Consider the following 15705-nt stretch of genomic DNA (forward strand, 5'->3'; position numbering starts at 1 on the left):
TCTCATTAGATTGCTCTGAAAGGTACTAGATTAAAACTAACATAGCGAAATAATCCTCATTAAAAGCCCAAATTTTATTATTGTCTTAATAATTTTCTAAAATATAATTGAGTATTCCTATCCCACATGTTAATTCTAAGGAGTAACATGGGATTTTGCATACCTATAGCACTTCCAGAAAGTGTATTTTAGATTTCTGATCAAAAGGTTAAAAAGAGGCAGCAGTGAGCAAAATGAGAAGTGCAGTTCAATTTTGTGCCAGACAGGGAGTGTGCAGACCAGAATTTTCTTCTTCAGATCATCTATGAAAAATGTTTAAATGTGAGAGGAAAAAGTATTTTGTTCAAGTTTTGGATTTAGGGAATGGTATGATCTACCGAATTTGAATTACTGAATGTTTTAATTGAGTTAAAATTGGCAGCTGAATGTAGTATATGATAGAAAGAAAGTTTGGATAAATTGAATGCATAGCACAGGGTTTAATACTGAATAGGGAATGAGAATGTATGATTTCCACTCATCTTAATGCATTTAAGAGTTGTATCAATAAGTAAAAATATGTGTGCAAAGTTAAAGGTGTGTTGCATTGATCCAGTATGTGAATGTAGATGCACTTTTGTATGCAGATGATTCCGTATAACCTGAATTATTTGCAGCCGAATTATAGATTGCCTAAAAGCAAACAAATACAAATAAAACAAATACAAGGCCTGAAGATTTGTGTATCAGATTAAGGAAGTTGTATCTGACAGAGAAAATGGTAATCAAAAATTACTGTATATATACTGTATAAATGGTGAAAAATTAGAGTAAGTAGATGAATATTTGTGCGCTATGGCAGAATATTTATTAAAGATCGGAACATGGATGGAGGCATTTTAAGACATGAACATTTGGTAGATAGCTAGTGCTTATATGTGGTCTGGGGAATAAAGTTGAAAGCAGCAAAAATGGCTAGATAAGAACACATTTTTACCCTATTTCTTATGTCGATATGAGACTTTGCTATATCAAAAGCACTAAAGTAAATTGGATGCAGTAGGAATAGATTAATTTAAAAATTACTTGTAGTAAAAACAGGAAGTGATAGCCTGAAGAATAAATGAACACGAAACGAATACATATGGAATACAGAAATGAAAGAAGTTTATTGAAGTGGTTTGATTACAGAGACAAAATGAATGAGGATCTAATTGCAGAATAATTATATGAAGGAAGAGTGAATAGGTCAAGAGGAAAAGGAATATTGAGAATGTTATGGTTGGATAGAATCATAAGGCTGGAAGAGATTGAGGAGATCTTCCAACCCCCTGATCAAGGCAGGAGCCTTATTCCAGTCAAATGGTTGCCAGTCTATTTTTGAAAGCCTTCAATAAGGAGATTCTCAAAAAGAGATAAATTTAAAGAAAAGATGGTGGCTGTAGTGAAGGCACATATATTAAAATAGGAAGGTGTAAACACATATAGTATAAACTAGATTTACCTATTTCATTTTTTTCCTGTTATATTTTTTTGTTTTACTATTACTTACTCTCCTTTTTTTTGCACTCTGCATTATGTTGTTTACGCTGAATGGAATGGCAGGATGGGCAACCTGCTGTTTGGGTTAAAATAAGAAGAGGATCTGTGAAGTTGGCAGAAACACCCTAAACTAAGAAACAAGGATGTATTCATTATAAATAGTACTTCTTACACACAATGGTTGTAAGGGACAAAAATGGGAAGTGTTTTCCCCAGTTTCAGATTTAGAACACGAACACATATCAGAATTCTGTACTTTAATGAAATATCCTGGACAAACTGATCAATTAGTAGGTGAATAGAAATCAGTGAAATATACTTTGATCCTTTTGCTTGCTTATGTTATTACATTGCCTAGCTCCTTATGACTTCTAGCATTTGACATAAAACGTAAAGAAATATAACGACACTACAGTTAATACAAAGAGCCACCCACATGGTCATCAGTCATAATTACAGTACTAAGTCCCATTCAAGCAAATCAGTATTGCCACTTTGTATTAAGCTAATAGTCAATATATAAGGTGAACTCCAATGGCAAATTTCTCCTAAACATTGGAACCATTTCAGAAAAGGAGTGAGTGCCTTTGAGCCCATATCCCCCCGCCCGCAAATTTTTGCAGGGATGAAACACCCATCATCTTTCTTCTGCATTCTCATATGGACTATGTAGATTCCATTTGGAGGAGATGGTCCCTAAACCGCCCTGGAATCATGAACAGCTTGAAAAGTTAAAAGCAGAACTTTGAACTGGACCAGAGCCTATTGGCATGAGGGAACATATGTCTAAATGTGAAGCAAGCAACAGTTAACTCTTCAGCAACTCTCAAAAGTAATAAAATATATTATACTTATGTTACCTTTGTGCAGGTCCTGAAACGGCAGGGTTATGATGCAGCCTGTGATATCTGGAGTTTGGGGATTTTGCTGTATACCATGTTAGCAGGGTAAGTGCAAAAAATTCTTAATATCTGTTGCCTGGTCAATTTTGGAATCCAGTGAAGCCAATGATCAGCAATATAAAGACAGAAATTACAATCTAGAGACATTATAGTAAATACCACTTAAATTACTTATTTGGGTGCCAAAAATTCATGACTGAAATTGTCAGGTTAATGACAGGAAAGTTAAGGAATATTATTTGCAGTTGTTTATTCCAGTTGATGTCCATTTTGAAATGACTATGTTTTGAAATTAAAGAAAGTAAATATATTTATCAAAGTATGTAGGTTTTATAGAGAAAATGTATACTTCGTTTGATTACCATCAAATTGTGTTATAATCGTATTATAAAACCTTTCATAGTGGAAAGTTTTATAATATTGGCTCTTAAGTGTTGCTTTGTATCACAGAAGAAAAAAAGGTCATATTATAGGAACTGTATCCCATCCTGCCCACCTTTTTTTAGGACTTCAAGTTTTGGCTTTTAGATATATTTAGATATATTACATATTTTTATTTATTTATTTTTAATTAGTTTGTCAAACATGTACAAGATAAGAGGTATCAGTATAAACATGGACATGAACAAAGAAAATGAGTACAAATAAATAGGTACAGTAGGACAGGGACGGTAAGTACACTGGTGTGCTTATGCACATCCCCTTTACGAGCCTATTATGAAGGGGTGAGGTCTACGGTAGACAGTTGAAGTAGAAGGTTGAAGCTGTAGGGGTTTGAGGATGTAACAACGGAGTCAGATAGAGCATTCTAGGTGCTGATCACTCTTGCTGAAGTTGTATTTTCTGCAGTCAAGTTTGGAGCAGTTAACCTTGAGTTTTATCAATTGTTTGCCTGTGTATTATTGAGTTTGAAGCTGAAGTAATTGTTGACAGGTAGGACGTTGTAGCAGACAATTTTGTGTACTATGCTTAGGTCAGACCATAGGTAGCATAGTTCCAGATTGTTCAAGCCCAAAATTTCGAGCCTGGTGGCATAAGGGATTCTATTATATTTCATTCTGCTTCTTAGAACAATTTTAAAGAAGCTAAAATCTAGGACAAATTTACCTTATAAACACAATATGCTTATTTTTGTACATACTGTAGCATAGAAGATTTTAAAACCTGATTTGAAATGGAAAAGAGGAGAAAAATGGCTGAACCAGAATATTTAAAAGGGATCTCAAAAAGAAGCATGCTAGCTTCTGGCAGAACTACAAGAATAGTGCAGGCTGTGCTGTTTTTTTCTCCAAAGGATACTACTCCAAAGAAGGTGCTGGCCAGCCGAGAGATTATGAATTGGAGGTCTACACACATAAAGAGCACAACATTGAGGAAGGCTTTTTGTATGCAAGCCAGATGTATTATGCTTTGATCATGCTACAGCTGTTTCACATATTGTTTATTGCTTAACAGATTCACCCCTTTTGCAAACGGACCAGATGATACCCCAGAGGAAATTCTGGCTAGAATTGGCAGTGGAAAATATGCTCTAGCAGGAGGGAACTGGGATTCCATATCTGATGCTGCAAAGGTAAAATAATATATCACAATTATGGTGCTTGTGATTGGTATCCATTTATTTTGCTTTTGTTGCTCATGATTGTCCTCCATTTATTTAAAATGAACGCACATAAAATGAACAATAAATTACAGAAGTTTCTTTAGAAATACAATAGCAACTATATAAATAAGCATAGTTACATCTCATTGTCCATAAAAGTATAACAATTAACTAAAATTATTAAGGATTATTCCCAACATTGAATATGCATTCATGCCTCATTGATCTCATGTATTGCACAGATGCCATGTTTTGTAGCATCTCAGAAGGAAACGATCACAGGAGGACAGCAATGTGTGACTTAGGTTTTCTTTAAATTAGAACTAAATAAATGACTTGATTATGTTTATCTTCATTTCAATATCTTAACAGCTTTCTGGGTTTCTACTGCTATTATTCTAAAGTTCAGTGCAGTTCAGAATTAGTATAGACAAAGAAAAAAGCAGAATGAGCTGGTTCAATCTATTTTCTTTTCTTCCACTTTGATAAAAGTAAACATGCTGAATCAGATCAAAGTCTGATTTATCAAGCAGTTTGTTTTCAACAATGAATGCTGTTGTGAATCTATGTGAAATTCATGATCCTATGTTTTGAGTGTTTGAGGAGTTTGATATAGTTGCAGATTTTGACACACATTCTCCTAAATTGCATATCCCAAGGAAGAGTATTGTATACATCAAAATTTATAAGTCTTATATAAGTATATTTAAAGTAATCCTCAGTGAATTCAATGAGTTTTATTTTCACATTAATGGGTATAGGATTGCCACCTCTGATTAGTGATCTACCAGTTGCCACAGTACTGAATATTCTAACATAATTCCTGACTCATTTTTTCCGTTTTAAAATTGTGGTTAGCAGTACAGCTAGTCCTCATTGAGTGACCACCATCGGAACCAGCAACCTCGTCATTAAGTGATTACTAAGTAACAAAAAATCACATGACCACAATTGTGCTTACAATTTTTAGTTTTTCTCTGCTTTAGTAGGATATGACTCCAAATAGCAGAGTAAGCTCAAACAGTGGGGAAGATTTCTGGAATTTGACTTATAAGGAAGGTGGGTAAAAGGGTGAATCTTATAATCCTTTTCCCCAATTTGCACACCCTTTGGAATGATGACTCCAGGTCTCAGATAATTAGCAAGAAGACAATTATTGTTTGTTACATTCACTGAAGAGAAAGGGATTACAAAAGAAGAAGCAGGCCAACAATCAGGAATACAAATGAAAGAAATGCACTAGCTTAACTGTTTTCCTAGAATATTCTTTACTGCAGCTCCTTAGAAGACAAAAACTTCACTGTGAAATTGATAGGGGTCTTATCCCTGTCAGACAGTAGTACCAATGAGCTGGAGGATTCTAATCAATTAAGATCATAGAGTTAAGCTTGTTAACTTGTAGTTAGCACTTTTAAGGGACATGCTACATGATGTAGAAAAGCAGCTTAGGGAGAGATATTATAGCTTATTGAAGCAATATCTCCACTATGGGGGTTGGGGACAGGTCAGACACAGGACAATGCATACTAACTGCAATGGCCAAAATGTGTCAGAGAAAACTCAGGTCATAAATGCAAGCATAAGTCACAAAATTACTTTTTCATCACTATTGTAACTGCAAATAGTCTGTCCAAGGCAGTTGCTAAATGAGGACTACTGTACCTATATATATTCAAATTCAAATTAGAGTTATGGGTGGGCAGGGACATATGCAATACATATCACAAATAAATTGAACTCCTCAAACTACCTTCCTTGCGTGTTGATTCCTGGTGATTGCTTGCACCATTCCCTGCAGTTAGCTCGACAAAATTTCAGATATGGTTAGTCATTGTCTCCTTCTTAGTGCTGTGAGTGACTGGGCCAAAGTCATCCAACTACTTTATATTTAAGGTAGGATTAAACTCATAGTTTCTTTATTTCCAGCCGGGTGCCTTAAGAACTACACCACACTGGCTCCCTATTGCAATAAATAGATCCTATTTGTTATTAAAGTAGCAGAAAATACATTGGGAGGTTAATTCTTTTGCAGGCAAGGGAAAACCCATGTCAGATCAATAATGTTGCAATGCAACCCACATGAATAATCTTTAGCTCCATCTTCCAAGAAATCAGAATTAAAGCTATTTTCTTCTTATTAATACAGTTTTAATATAATAATATAATATAATTCTGATAGAAACATTTTGAGGCCCTCAAGCGTTTGCTTCTCTCTCTCCTCTCAACATCAGAAGAATTTCATTATGTTAAAAGGATGTAGACTAATTGTTATAGGCCGACTTCTAAAGTCATTTTCCGTTCCTATCATCCATTCCTGAAATCATAATTATCATATTTTTCGGAGTATAAGACACACCTTTTTCCCTCAAAAAAGAGGCTGAAAATCTGGGTGTGTCTTATACACTGAATACAGCATTTTTGGCCTCCTGAAACCCCACCCCTTTGCAAAAATGGACGTTTAGAGGTTTTAGGAGTTTTCCCCCCCACACTTTTTGGCCCCCCAGCCTCTAGGAACACTCTAAGAGCCTCCCAAAGCTCTGCATGCCACCCTTTTCTTTGAAAAAAAATGGGCCATTGTTTGCTTATTTTTGCCCCCCCCCATCTCCCAGGAGCACTCTACATGATCTTTGCATGATTTTTTTTTTTTTTGTAAAAAATGAGGCATGCAGAGGGTTTGCAAGACCTGCAGAGTGCAAAAACTTTTTTAAAAAAAAATTACCTCTTCAAAATCATGGTATGTCTTATATTCCGGTGCATCTTATAGTCTGAAAAATATGGTATCCAGAGTGCTTATTATTTTAGTAAAATAACATTAATGTAACCTTCTCTATATAATTTTTTGCAGGATATTGTGTCAAAAATGCTTCATGTAGATCCCCATCAGCGCTTAACAGCAACACAAGTTTTAAGGCATCCATGGATAGTAAACAGGGAGTATCTCTCCCAGAATCAACTCAGCAGACAAGATGTTCACCTTGTAAAGGTATGTCCAAATGCTGCTGCTTTGGATTCCTAGACATAGAAAATTTGGTGATGGTCTCTTAAGATACCTAAATAATTAATAATTACACACAATCAGAACCAGCAACATTATTTCATTTTCCCTAGAATTTTTAATTCCTTCCTGCCCGCAAAAATCTCTAAATTATTTTTTTAATAAATAACCTAATTCTTACAAGGTCACCTATATTCAGACAATCTTGTGAGAAAGTGGCAATCAATATTTGTCAGGATAGACTTAGTGTAAACTTGAGGTGAACTGCCAAAATCTGTTAACCTCAAAAATCATTTTTTGAGGAGGAACCAGGCCACAATAATCATGCAACGATGCTCAGATTCTAAAAAGTTGCAGATCTCTGTCATGAATCTTTTGTCAGTTAGGATAATGAACTGGTAGGAAGGAGGGGGTACAGTGGCCTAGTAGTTAAGATGCTGGGTGTGTTGAGTGGACATTTGACAGTTTGAGACTCAAGCACCATGTGATGGGATGAGCTCACATTTCTGCCTCAGCTCATGCCAACCTAGCAGTTTCAAAACATGCAAATGCAAGTAGTTAAAGAGGTACCACTTTGAAGGTGGCGGCATTCCATCTGCCTCAGTATATAGTCATGCTACCCACATGACCACAGAAACTTCTTCAGGCAACACTGGCTCCCTTAGTATTAAATGGAGATAAGTACCACACCTAGAGTTAGACAGGGGAAATGTTTTTTTTAGGAAAATGAAACAGGATCTCAAATCTATCTTACAGAGTTTCATTTTGCTTAGCATAGGCCACGCAGTTGAAGGAACAGCTTGAAAGCTCCAGTTGAGAAAGATTTTCTTTTCACATGACAGAATAACCCATCAGCCAAACAAAATCTGGGAAGTAGAGGAGAAAAACCTCTAGTTGTTAGGTTGCCTATGAGACCTATCTCCTCTCCGTTTATTTTAAATGGGACTATCTATGAAAGGCATCCTTTTTTTGGTCTGGAAACATGTCCACAGTTTCTTGATATAGATTAAAGCACGTAATTGTCTGGATTATTTTGGGCATAACTTTTTGGGATAGTATTAGTGTTTGCAGCATTAGGTCAGATGCATTCTGATGGTATTTAAGCGATAAGAAACTCTGGCCCTGGATTGAGAGCCCTCAGTCTCACACATTGCAAAGGCTTGAAGCCATTCTCTTTTCATCCATCAATGGCAGACATGCATGTAATCAATTTACTTGGAGGTTTACCAGATGGCTCAGTGGAATTGGTTATGAACCTTCTAGGAGGCTGGCAGATCCATCCTTTTTTAACCTGATGCATCATAACAACAACAGGCAGTAAGGCTATTTCTTGCTTGCAACTCATTTGCCTCTTTCCTACACACTATCCTTAAAGTGGGTGGCCTGACAAAAGATGCATACGTGTAACATATATAAAGCTACATTTTTCTGATAAGATGGGAAGGAGAAAATGTTATTTGCTGGCCACTTCTATTCCAATATATTAGTTTTGAGCAATATATCAGATTCAGTTTTGAAAAGATGCTTTGGATTGCAGGAGCATGAATGTAGCACATCTGCGTCTCTTTAAAGCAGTCATGCCTCTTCCTAGGAAGAGAGGAAAAGTGATTTTTCTGAAATATTGCATAATCTCCCTGTTTTTTAATTTTGCAGGGTGCCATGGCAGCCACCTACTTTGCTTTAAACCAAACGCCTCAAGCACCAAGGCTGGAACCGGTATTGTCCTCCAACCTGGCCCAGCGAAGGGGGATGAAAAGATTGACCTCAACGAGGTTATAATGGTCCCAAAAAGGCCTGTTTAAATAAAAAGGAAACACTTGCCCAATATATTGATCAGAGAGGCTGATCTATATTGTTAATGTTGCAGGACTCCTGGCACATACATTGTTTTAATCAGCAAAACTTCAGTTTAAGGCAAAGTTGCTCTTTGCTTTCAGACATTTTGGGGTTGTTTTTTACATTACCAGCAAGATGGCAAATACTCAGAAATGTGCCATTTTTCCAACTGCTGTATTGCTTCTTATTTAAGTACTGTATCTATTGCTGATATTGTGTTCTCTCCTCTCCTCCTTTAATCCAAATGCTCTGTGAGACCACTTTTTGTAACAGATTCAATTTTAGACATCAGCTCTACCAGCATCTATGTTTGGTGTTTTGTCACCACTGTTATTAGCTGTCTCCAAAGAGTTGAAGATGTAATGATGTGCGAGACCATAAAAATAATATCCTATGAGGAATGAAGAAGAGGTGGGGAGAAGAGCTGGAAACATACCTATGTTATTAAAGGAAAAGAATTATTTTTATGGCTTTGGACCATATGAAAGTATAGAAAGGAGATTAGAGTTGTGTTCATTGACAAACAACCTTGAAGCCTCCTATCTGATAAGGCCTCTTTTCTTTATCAAAAATGCACAATCTCATCTCGGACATAGGGATTTTTTTAAAATGGAAAGTGGCTGTGTAGCTGGTTGCACCTAAACACTATACATATAGACTCATCTGGAAGTTAGAGGGGGAACTAGAAGATAGGACTTCAATGCTCTTCTTCCATTGACACATTCATAACTACATGAATGAATACAAGCACTGTGCTTCATAAGCTGTTACAGAGTTTCCTATTATATCAACTCGAGATAGTGATCTTTTGTTTACTGGTTTGATGTTAAAATAATAGCTTATTGTGACAGGCTAATATAAAACAATGTACTGCCCAAGAGAAAAAGAAATTGCAGAAGAGCTTCAGCAAGCAAAGTTTGTATTATTTCTTGTAGCAAAAGAAGCAAGCATGTATATAATTTCCTTAAAAATATTGAAAGATGATTGAAAAAAACTGGTACATTTTATGTCACTGACACTTCATAACCATAATTAACTCAGATGGCTGTAACCAAGTGCAGTTTTAAGCATGCTCAATAGTACAATCCTATACTTTTTTACTCAGAAGTAAGTTTCATAATGTGACTTTTCTCAAGTATGTTGGCATAGGATTGCACCCTAAACCTTTGGAATCTGTGGCCTTTGGAGCATTCAGTTCTGAATTGCATTCTAAGGATTGTATAAGCACTTTACTTGACTTTTATTTTCAGAATGGATTTTTCCACCTGCTGAAAGTGTGCGGGAGAAGCTGCATCGTTTGTCATTTATTCTTGGGGAGAAACTGTGAAGTCAGGGTATTGCATTCTACAGAACTTTTGTTGTTGTTGTTGTTGAGAAGTAACACCATTTTTGGTGCTAAGCATAATTTGAGAGATTTGTATTGAGCCTGCATACACAAAAGAGCAAGAAACTGCATTAGCTACTGTAGTGTGCTTCTTGATGTTTGTTTCTGTGTTCAACAAAACGTTATATTTATTTTATTTTGCCCTTAATTTTTAAATTATATTTTAATGTACATTTTGATGTGCTGTGCACACAGGACTGCAGCAGAGCAGCTGTTCTTCAAGTTTGACTTTTCAAATAAAATAGTGCTGGGAAACACCATAAAGTGAGTTTTCTTAAATATAGAAAAAAAAATACGAAAATGCTTTGGGTATTAGAAATTCTGAATGTGTGGTCCTGTTTATCTGTTGGTAACAGAATGGAATGTTCGAAGGCTTTCTCACCTTTCAGAACCCATAGCAGAATCCTCCTCAGTTTAGGATACTTTATAAGTAGCAAAAAATGGCTTTTTCTGCTTTAGATACCTGCTGACAACAGAAAAGTACAAAGAGGCACATTATTCAAATCAAGTTTGACTGTTGTTTTTAATCATAGATGATTCAAGGGATGTCCTCTTTAATCGTAAAAGGATTAGAATCTATGAAATCTGTTGGATTACAAATAATATGAATCAGAACACATATATTTAGAAATTAATCAAGTAGCATGTCACCTTTTCATAGAATTAAGGTACATGTATATATTATTCCCATAGACTATATCATAAGAAGATGCAACACATTCAAAAAAGATATTTCACAATGCACATTAGGATAAATTATGGGCCACCTTGAATAGTAAAGCTATTGTATCTGTTGTAGCACATGATCCACAGGGATTGGGGCAGGGGGAACATTTTCATGGTAAAGCATCTATACCGTACCATAGGCATCCTTTCCTATTATGATGACACCAAAGTGGTAAAATTTGTTGAGATGTCATGGTCTGCTTTTTTATACTTGCACTGCGGTGTTGCATACAAGTATATAAGGGGGATGTGAATGTCGCCATGCACATTCTGTCACTCTTCTGGACATCCATGGGAGAGAAATGATAAATGCAGCAGTGCAGCAGCATGCATTTTATGTTTGATATCACTCTCGTCTATGAAAGGAGAGAACATGCACTGCAGTGTGACAATGCTGCTTTCACCATAAAAGCACTGGGACCCATGGATACCTCTGACTAACTATTGAATAAAAAAGAACAATGCCCACTAGTTCTTGATAACTAAATATATTTTAAAAAGATATTTGAAGAGTTGTGTCAAGATGTGTAGTTATGATTTAACAACATTCTGAAAATATAGAAATGCAATGCCACTGAAGCAGGAGTAACCTAGCTAAAATATCTACAGATAAATTTGCAAGAAAGTGAAGATATGAAGGAGCAATGTGATGTTGTGGTAACTAGTAGATACTATGATGTTAATTCCAAATTACCAAAACAAACTTGGAATTTGGGGTATCTTTTTGGATCATTGAAACAATCCATCTATCATCACTAGAGTGAACAATGACTTGGTGGTACATAATCAATCTCTTTGAAAACCAGCTTCGAAGAAGCTAAGTCTCATGCATAAGTAAATGGTGAATTTGTGCGACTTTAAACTGAAAAAACAGCAGTCAAATATATGGAGAGGCTGTAATAGAGGTTGAAAATCTTTCGATGAGGTAATTTTAGTCAAGCATTTTATATTTGTCTGCACTAGAAAGAAGCAATCACTGAAAGCTATCATTTTTAAGAGATCATGTGACCACAAGACATTGCAACTGTCATAAATGCAAGCCAGTTGCCAAGTGCCCGAATTGTGATTATGTGACTGCAGGAGTCACATAATGGTTGTAACTTCAAAGATGGGACATAAATCACCTTTCAGCACTGTCATAACTTTGAACCTTTATTAAATGCAGGGGTATAAATCAAGGATTACTTGTAAGCTGGGAAAAGCTATTCTATATTCTGTGAATAAAACCAGCATAAAAAGGGACGTGTTCATACATGTAAATTAGCTCTTAATAATGGCCAATCACATGTGCTCATAGCTGAGTTTCCCATGTGCTAAGTGTGTGTTGATCAATCTAGTGCCTGGGTTCACAGCTAATACTAAAATAGAAAGAATTTATAAACCATTATGTCTAAGGTCACCAAGCAAGCTGTGACAAAATCAGTCATATTAGGACTTGGAAGTAACGATCCCAGCCTTACTGTCACATCAACTGAAATGTTCTGTTTTGGTGAGCACATTAGGTAAAAGTTTACATTCAAATTCACAGTCCAAATTCCATTCAAATCTGTACACAGCATCAGTGCCAATGATTTCAACAGAGCAGGATGGTCTCATTTTACATTGAAACTATGGAGCTTTTAATTCTATTTCCTTGCTGCAGCAGTATGCTAATGCAATAATGAATATTGCTAAGCCAGAAAAACTTGCTTTATAGACTGTATATCCTGCCTATCTTAACATTAGGTAAAAAACTGTTTTCACTTGTGGTTGGATCCAGGACTCAGCTTCAGGCATTTCTCCCTGTGTGTTTGAAAACCCAGACTTTCATAGGTGTAGTTATATGAACAAGGACAAGAGTTCCTTATTTCATTGTTATCAGATGTCATTTGAACTAATTTCTGCAGAGTTTAAGACACATCCAACCAATAAACAACTGCTATGGTACAGAGAGAGTATGTGTCCAGTGAGTAAAGCATAAAAGGGAAGCAGTACCCTTACCCAGTTGAGACCGTACCTCCCCCACCCATGGTTGTTTAAAGCTTTTCAAAGGCCTCCAAATATTGCATTTATTATTGATGTGATTATACAACATAACAACCTTCTCCACTGCAGTTCTCTATCAGGAAACTGACATCCTTAAAAGTGTGGCTTCCGGTAGCTGACATTTTTTTTCACCATACCAAGCATTTCAAACAATAATGCAATTGTTAATAATGTTAACATTTAGGTTTATTGGGATTTATATGCCGCCCTTTTCCCTGGGGGGACTCAGGGCGGCTTACAACCACAGGGGAGGGGAAGTGCAAGGTCAAACAAACACTTTGTGAACAAAAGAAAAATAATAAAACACAACTTTCATTCAGCAATCAAACACTCGGGCGGGTAATTGGAAGCCTATCCCCAGGCCTGCTGGGAGAGCCAGATCTTGAGGGCTGCGCGGAAGGTCTGGGTCGTGGTGAGGGTGCGGATCTCCATGGGGAGCTCGTTCCATAGGGTCGGGGCAGCAACAGAAAAGGCTCTCCTCCGTGTGGTCGCCAGTCGACAGTCCAATTTCTCTTTGCATTTTACTTGTTGTTAACCAATTTATCCAAATACAGCAAACAGAAAGGTGAAACAAACTGAATCAATTAATGAACACCAAATATCTGGCTAGGATGTTGATGAACACTTTCTACATGTTTCTGGGTGCTATTATTCTTAAAGATGTGCATAAAGTGTATGTGCATAAATCTAATAATAATAGAAAGATTTGCCTGTGGAGGTAAAGCATGCACATTAACCCACACACCTCCTTAAAAGATCAGCAGTTCTGACTTTATAGTGAACAGCCATCATTTTACCTTTGATCCCAGTTATTTTGGAAAGTGTTTAAAGTTTTCAGACTGATTTCCCAAGCAAGTTACAGTTTAACTTTTTGTTAGATATTGATCTAGATCGGCTTTTTAGTGTGCGACTCAAAGGAACTGAATCAAAATTCTGTTAAAGGGCCAACCTCATCAGATATCCTACTTGTATCATTATTGTGGGGCATAAATGAGGTCCAAAAAGATAAGAGAACTAGTTGTTATTACACTCTCTTTTTAAAAAAAACCTTATTAATAGTAGGCAGATGTTTCTTACAATTCTTCTCAAGGATAAGAGCTCTACAGTTATATGAACCAAGTTTAAACTAACAGAGAAGGAAAGTAATCTCCAGAACTAAGAGAGTAATGAACAGTTTCATTATCTATCCTTCTAAGTAAAGATAAGAGTTATTATGTCATTTATTTGCCAAAGAGGCTAAAAGTCATGTAGAAAAAAACAAACCCAGCCTTACCTGGATTAGAAATAATCTATTCAAGATAGGTTTTTTTACACTTATGAAATAGAAAGCTTTTAAAAGTCTTTCAATCACAGTATTAAATGTATGAAACCAACAGAACACTTATCTATCTAGAAATGGAAAACCCACAGGCACATAATTTTCCATATACCGGTAATTCAAAAAGAAAGAGGAAATCATAAGAGAATCAAAACTAAGCAATTCTGTATGAATTTTCCAATAACTGAGAAGTTATATGATTCAGTCATGACAGTTACACCAGTGACTGGATAAAACCTCTAATTGTATTGATAATGGTATAAACTGCAGACGAAGCAATCAACTCTAGCCTAGATTTCTCTGCAATTGGTTTACAATTTGTAGAAATACATAAATAACCAGAAACAAGAGAAGTTGTTCATTTCTAAATTTAAATTTTTCTTCAAATATTTTTTCATTTTAAAAAAGCTTTCCCAACTTCAATGCAAAAGTTCTTTCTTTTGAGCATCATTTTGGTCATACTGGTGAAATTCAAATAATTAAAGGTTTCAAGATGGACATTACAGCATATAGTATTTACCTCCCATCTGGTGGGCTCTTAAAAAGAGCTTTTCTAATCTTGATAAGTAAAGATCAAGATTAGAAACAAAAGCTCATTTTAAGAGCCCACCAGATGGGAGGAAAATATTTTTCTAGGGTCCCCATGCCAAATTTTCCAGTGCAATATAACAAAGTATCTTCCTCCAATTTTGTCTGAACCTAGCAGTGGCTTCTCAAAAACTTAAATTGTCAAGTAGAAAAGATTTAAAAACCACCATAATCTGGACATAGATACTGTTTTAATAGCGGCTTCTTTCTCAGCATAGAAATGTAGTTTTGAACTTGCAATTCAGTATTTTTAACTTCTAATATGTGGAAACACCTATTCTTGGGATTATGATGGACAGCAATGTAAAATGACAAGGATTCTATACTGGTTTTGTTTAGGAAACAAATGGAATATCAAAGTTACTGTAGGAATTACTGCATGATGCAGCCACTTTTGAAATACTACCTTTAGTTTTGGTAAATTAATGATCTTAATTTGAACTTGAAGTATTTTTCCTAGGAAGAAAACAAACTAAGTAGACGGGATTCCGTGTTTGACCAGCAAGTGTTCTGAGTCATCCAAAAGCAGTGCAGAAGGTAGACCACGCTGCCCCAAATACAATACGACGCTAAAAGCACTATTTGAAGAGCTGGATTTTAATTATTTCATACCGAAACCTGAGCAAGGACAGCGCTCCCTCCACTATTGGCACTCCGGAACTCAGCCACCAATGGCCGAAGAAAGAATGAATCAGCTCCGCCTCCCGCTCACAACCACTCATCTTGCCCTTGACCGGCAAACTGAAGGCGACGGAGGGTGCCCCATGTAGCGATACGTCAGGCTACCGCAACGGACCAATAAGAGCC

General features: G+C 36.2%; 1 protein-coding gene across 1 annotated transcript in view; it reads left to right on the plus strand.

The window, feature by feature from the left end:
- Positions 1 to 10505, plus strand: part of RPS6KA2 (ribosomal protein S6 kinase A2) — a 148232-nt gene extending 137727 nt beyond the window's left edge. Inside the window, exons 18-21 of the mRNA XM_087718193.1 lie at positions 2392 to 2468; positions 3879 to 3996; positions 6872 to 7009; positions 8675 to 10505. Coding sequence (XP_087574319.1) covers positions 2392 to 2468; positions 3879 to 3996; positions 6872 to 7009; positions 8675 to 8800 — 459 coding nt within the window. The 3' untranslated portion in view covers positions 8801 to 10505. The remainder of the gene's footprint in view (positions 1 to 2391; positions 2469 to 3878; positions 3997 to 6871; positions 7010 to 8674) is intronic.
- Positions 10506 to 15705: the final 5200 nt, after the last annotated feature.

The sequence above is a fragment of the Thamnophis sirtalis genome, unplaced genomic scaffold (genome assembly GCF_051295495.1).
Source record: "Thamnophis sirtalis isolate CommonGarterSnake01/CBP01778 unplaced genomic scaffold, rThaSir2_p1.2 scaffold_6, whole genome shotgun sequence".
In the NCBI taxonomy this organism is placed as follows: Eukaryota; Metazoa; Chordata; class Lepidosauria; order Squamata; family Natricidae; genus Thamnophis; species Thamnophis sirtalis.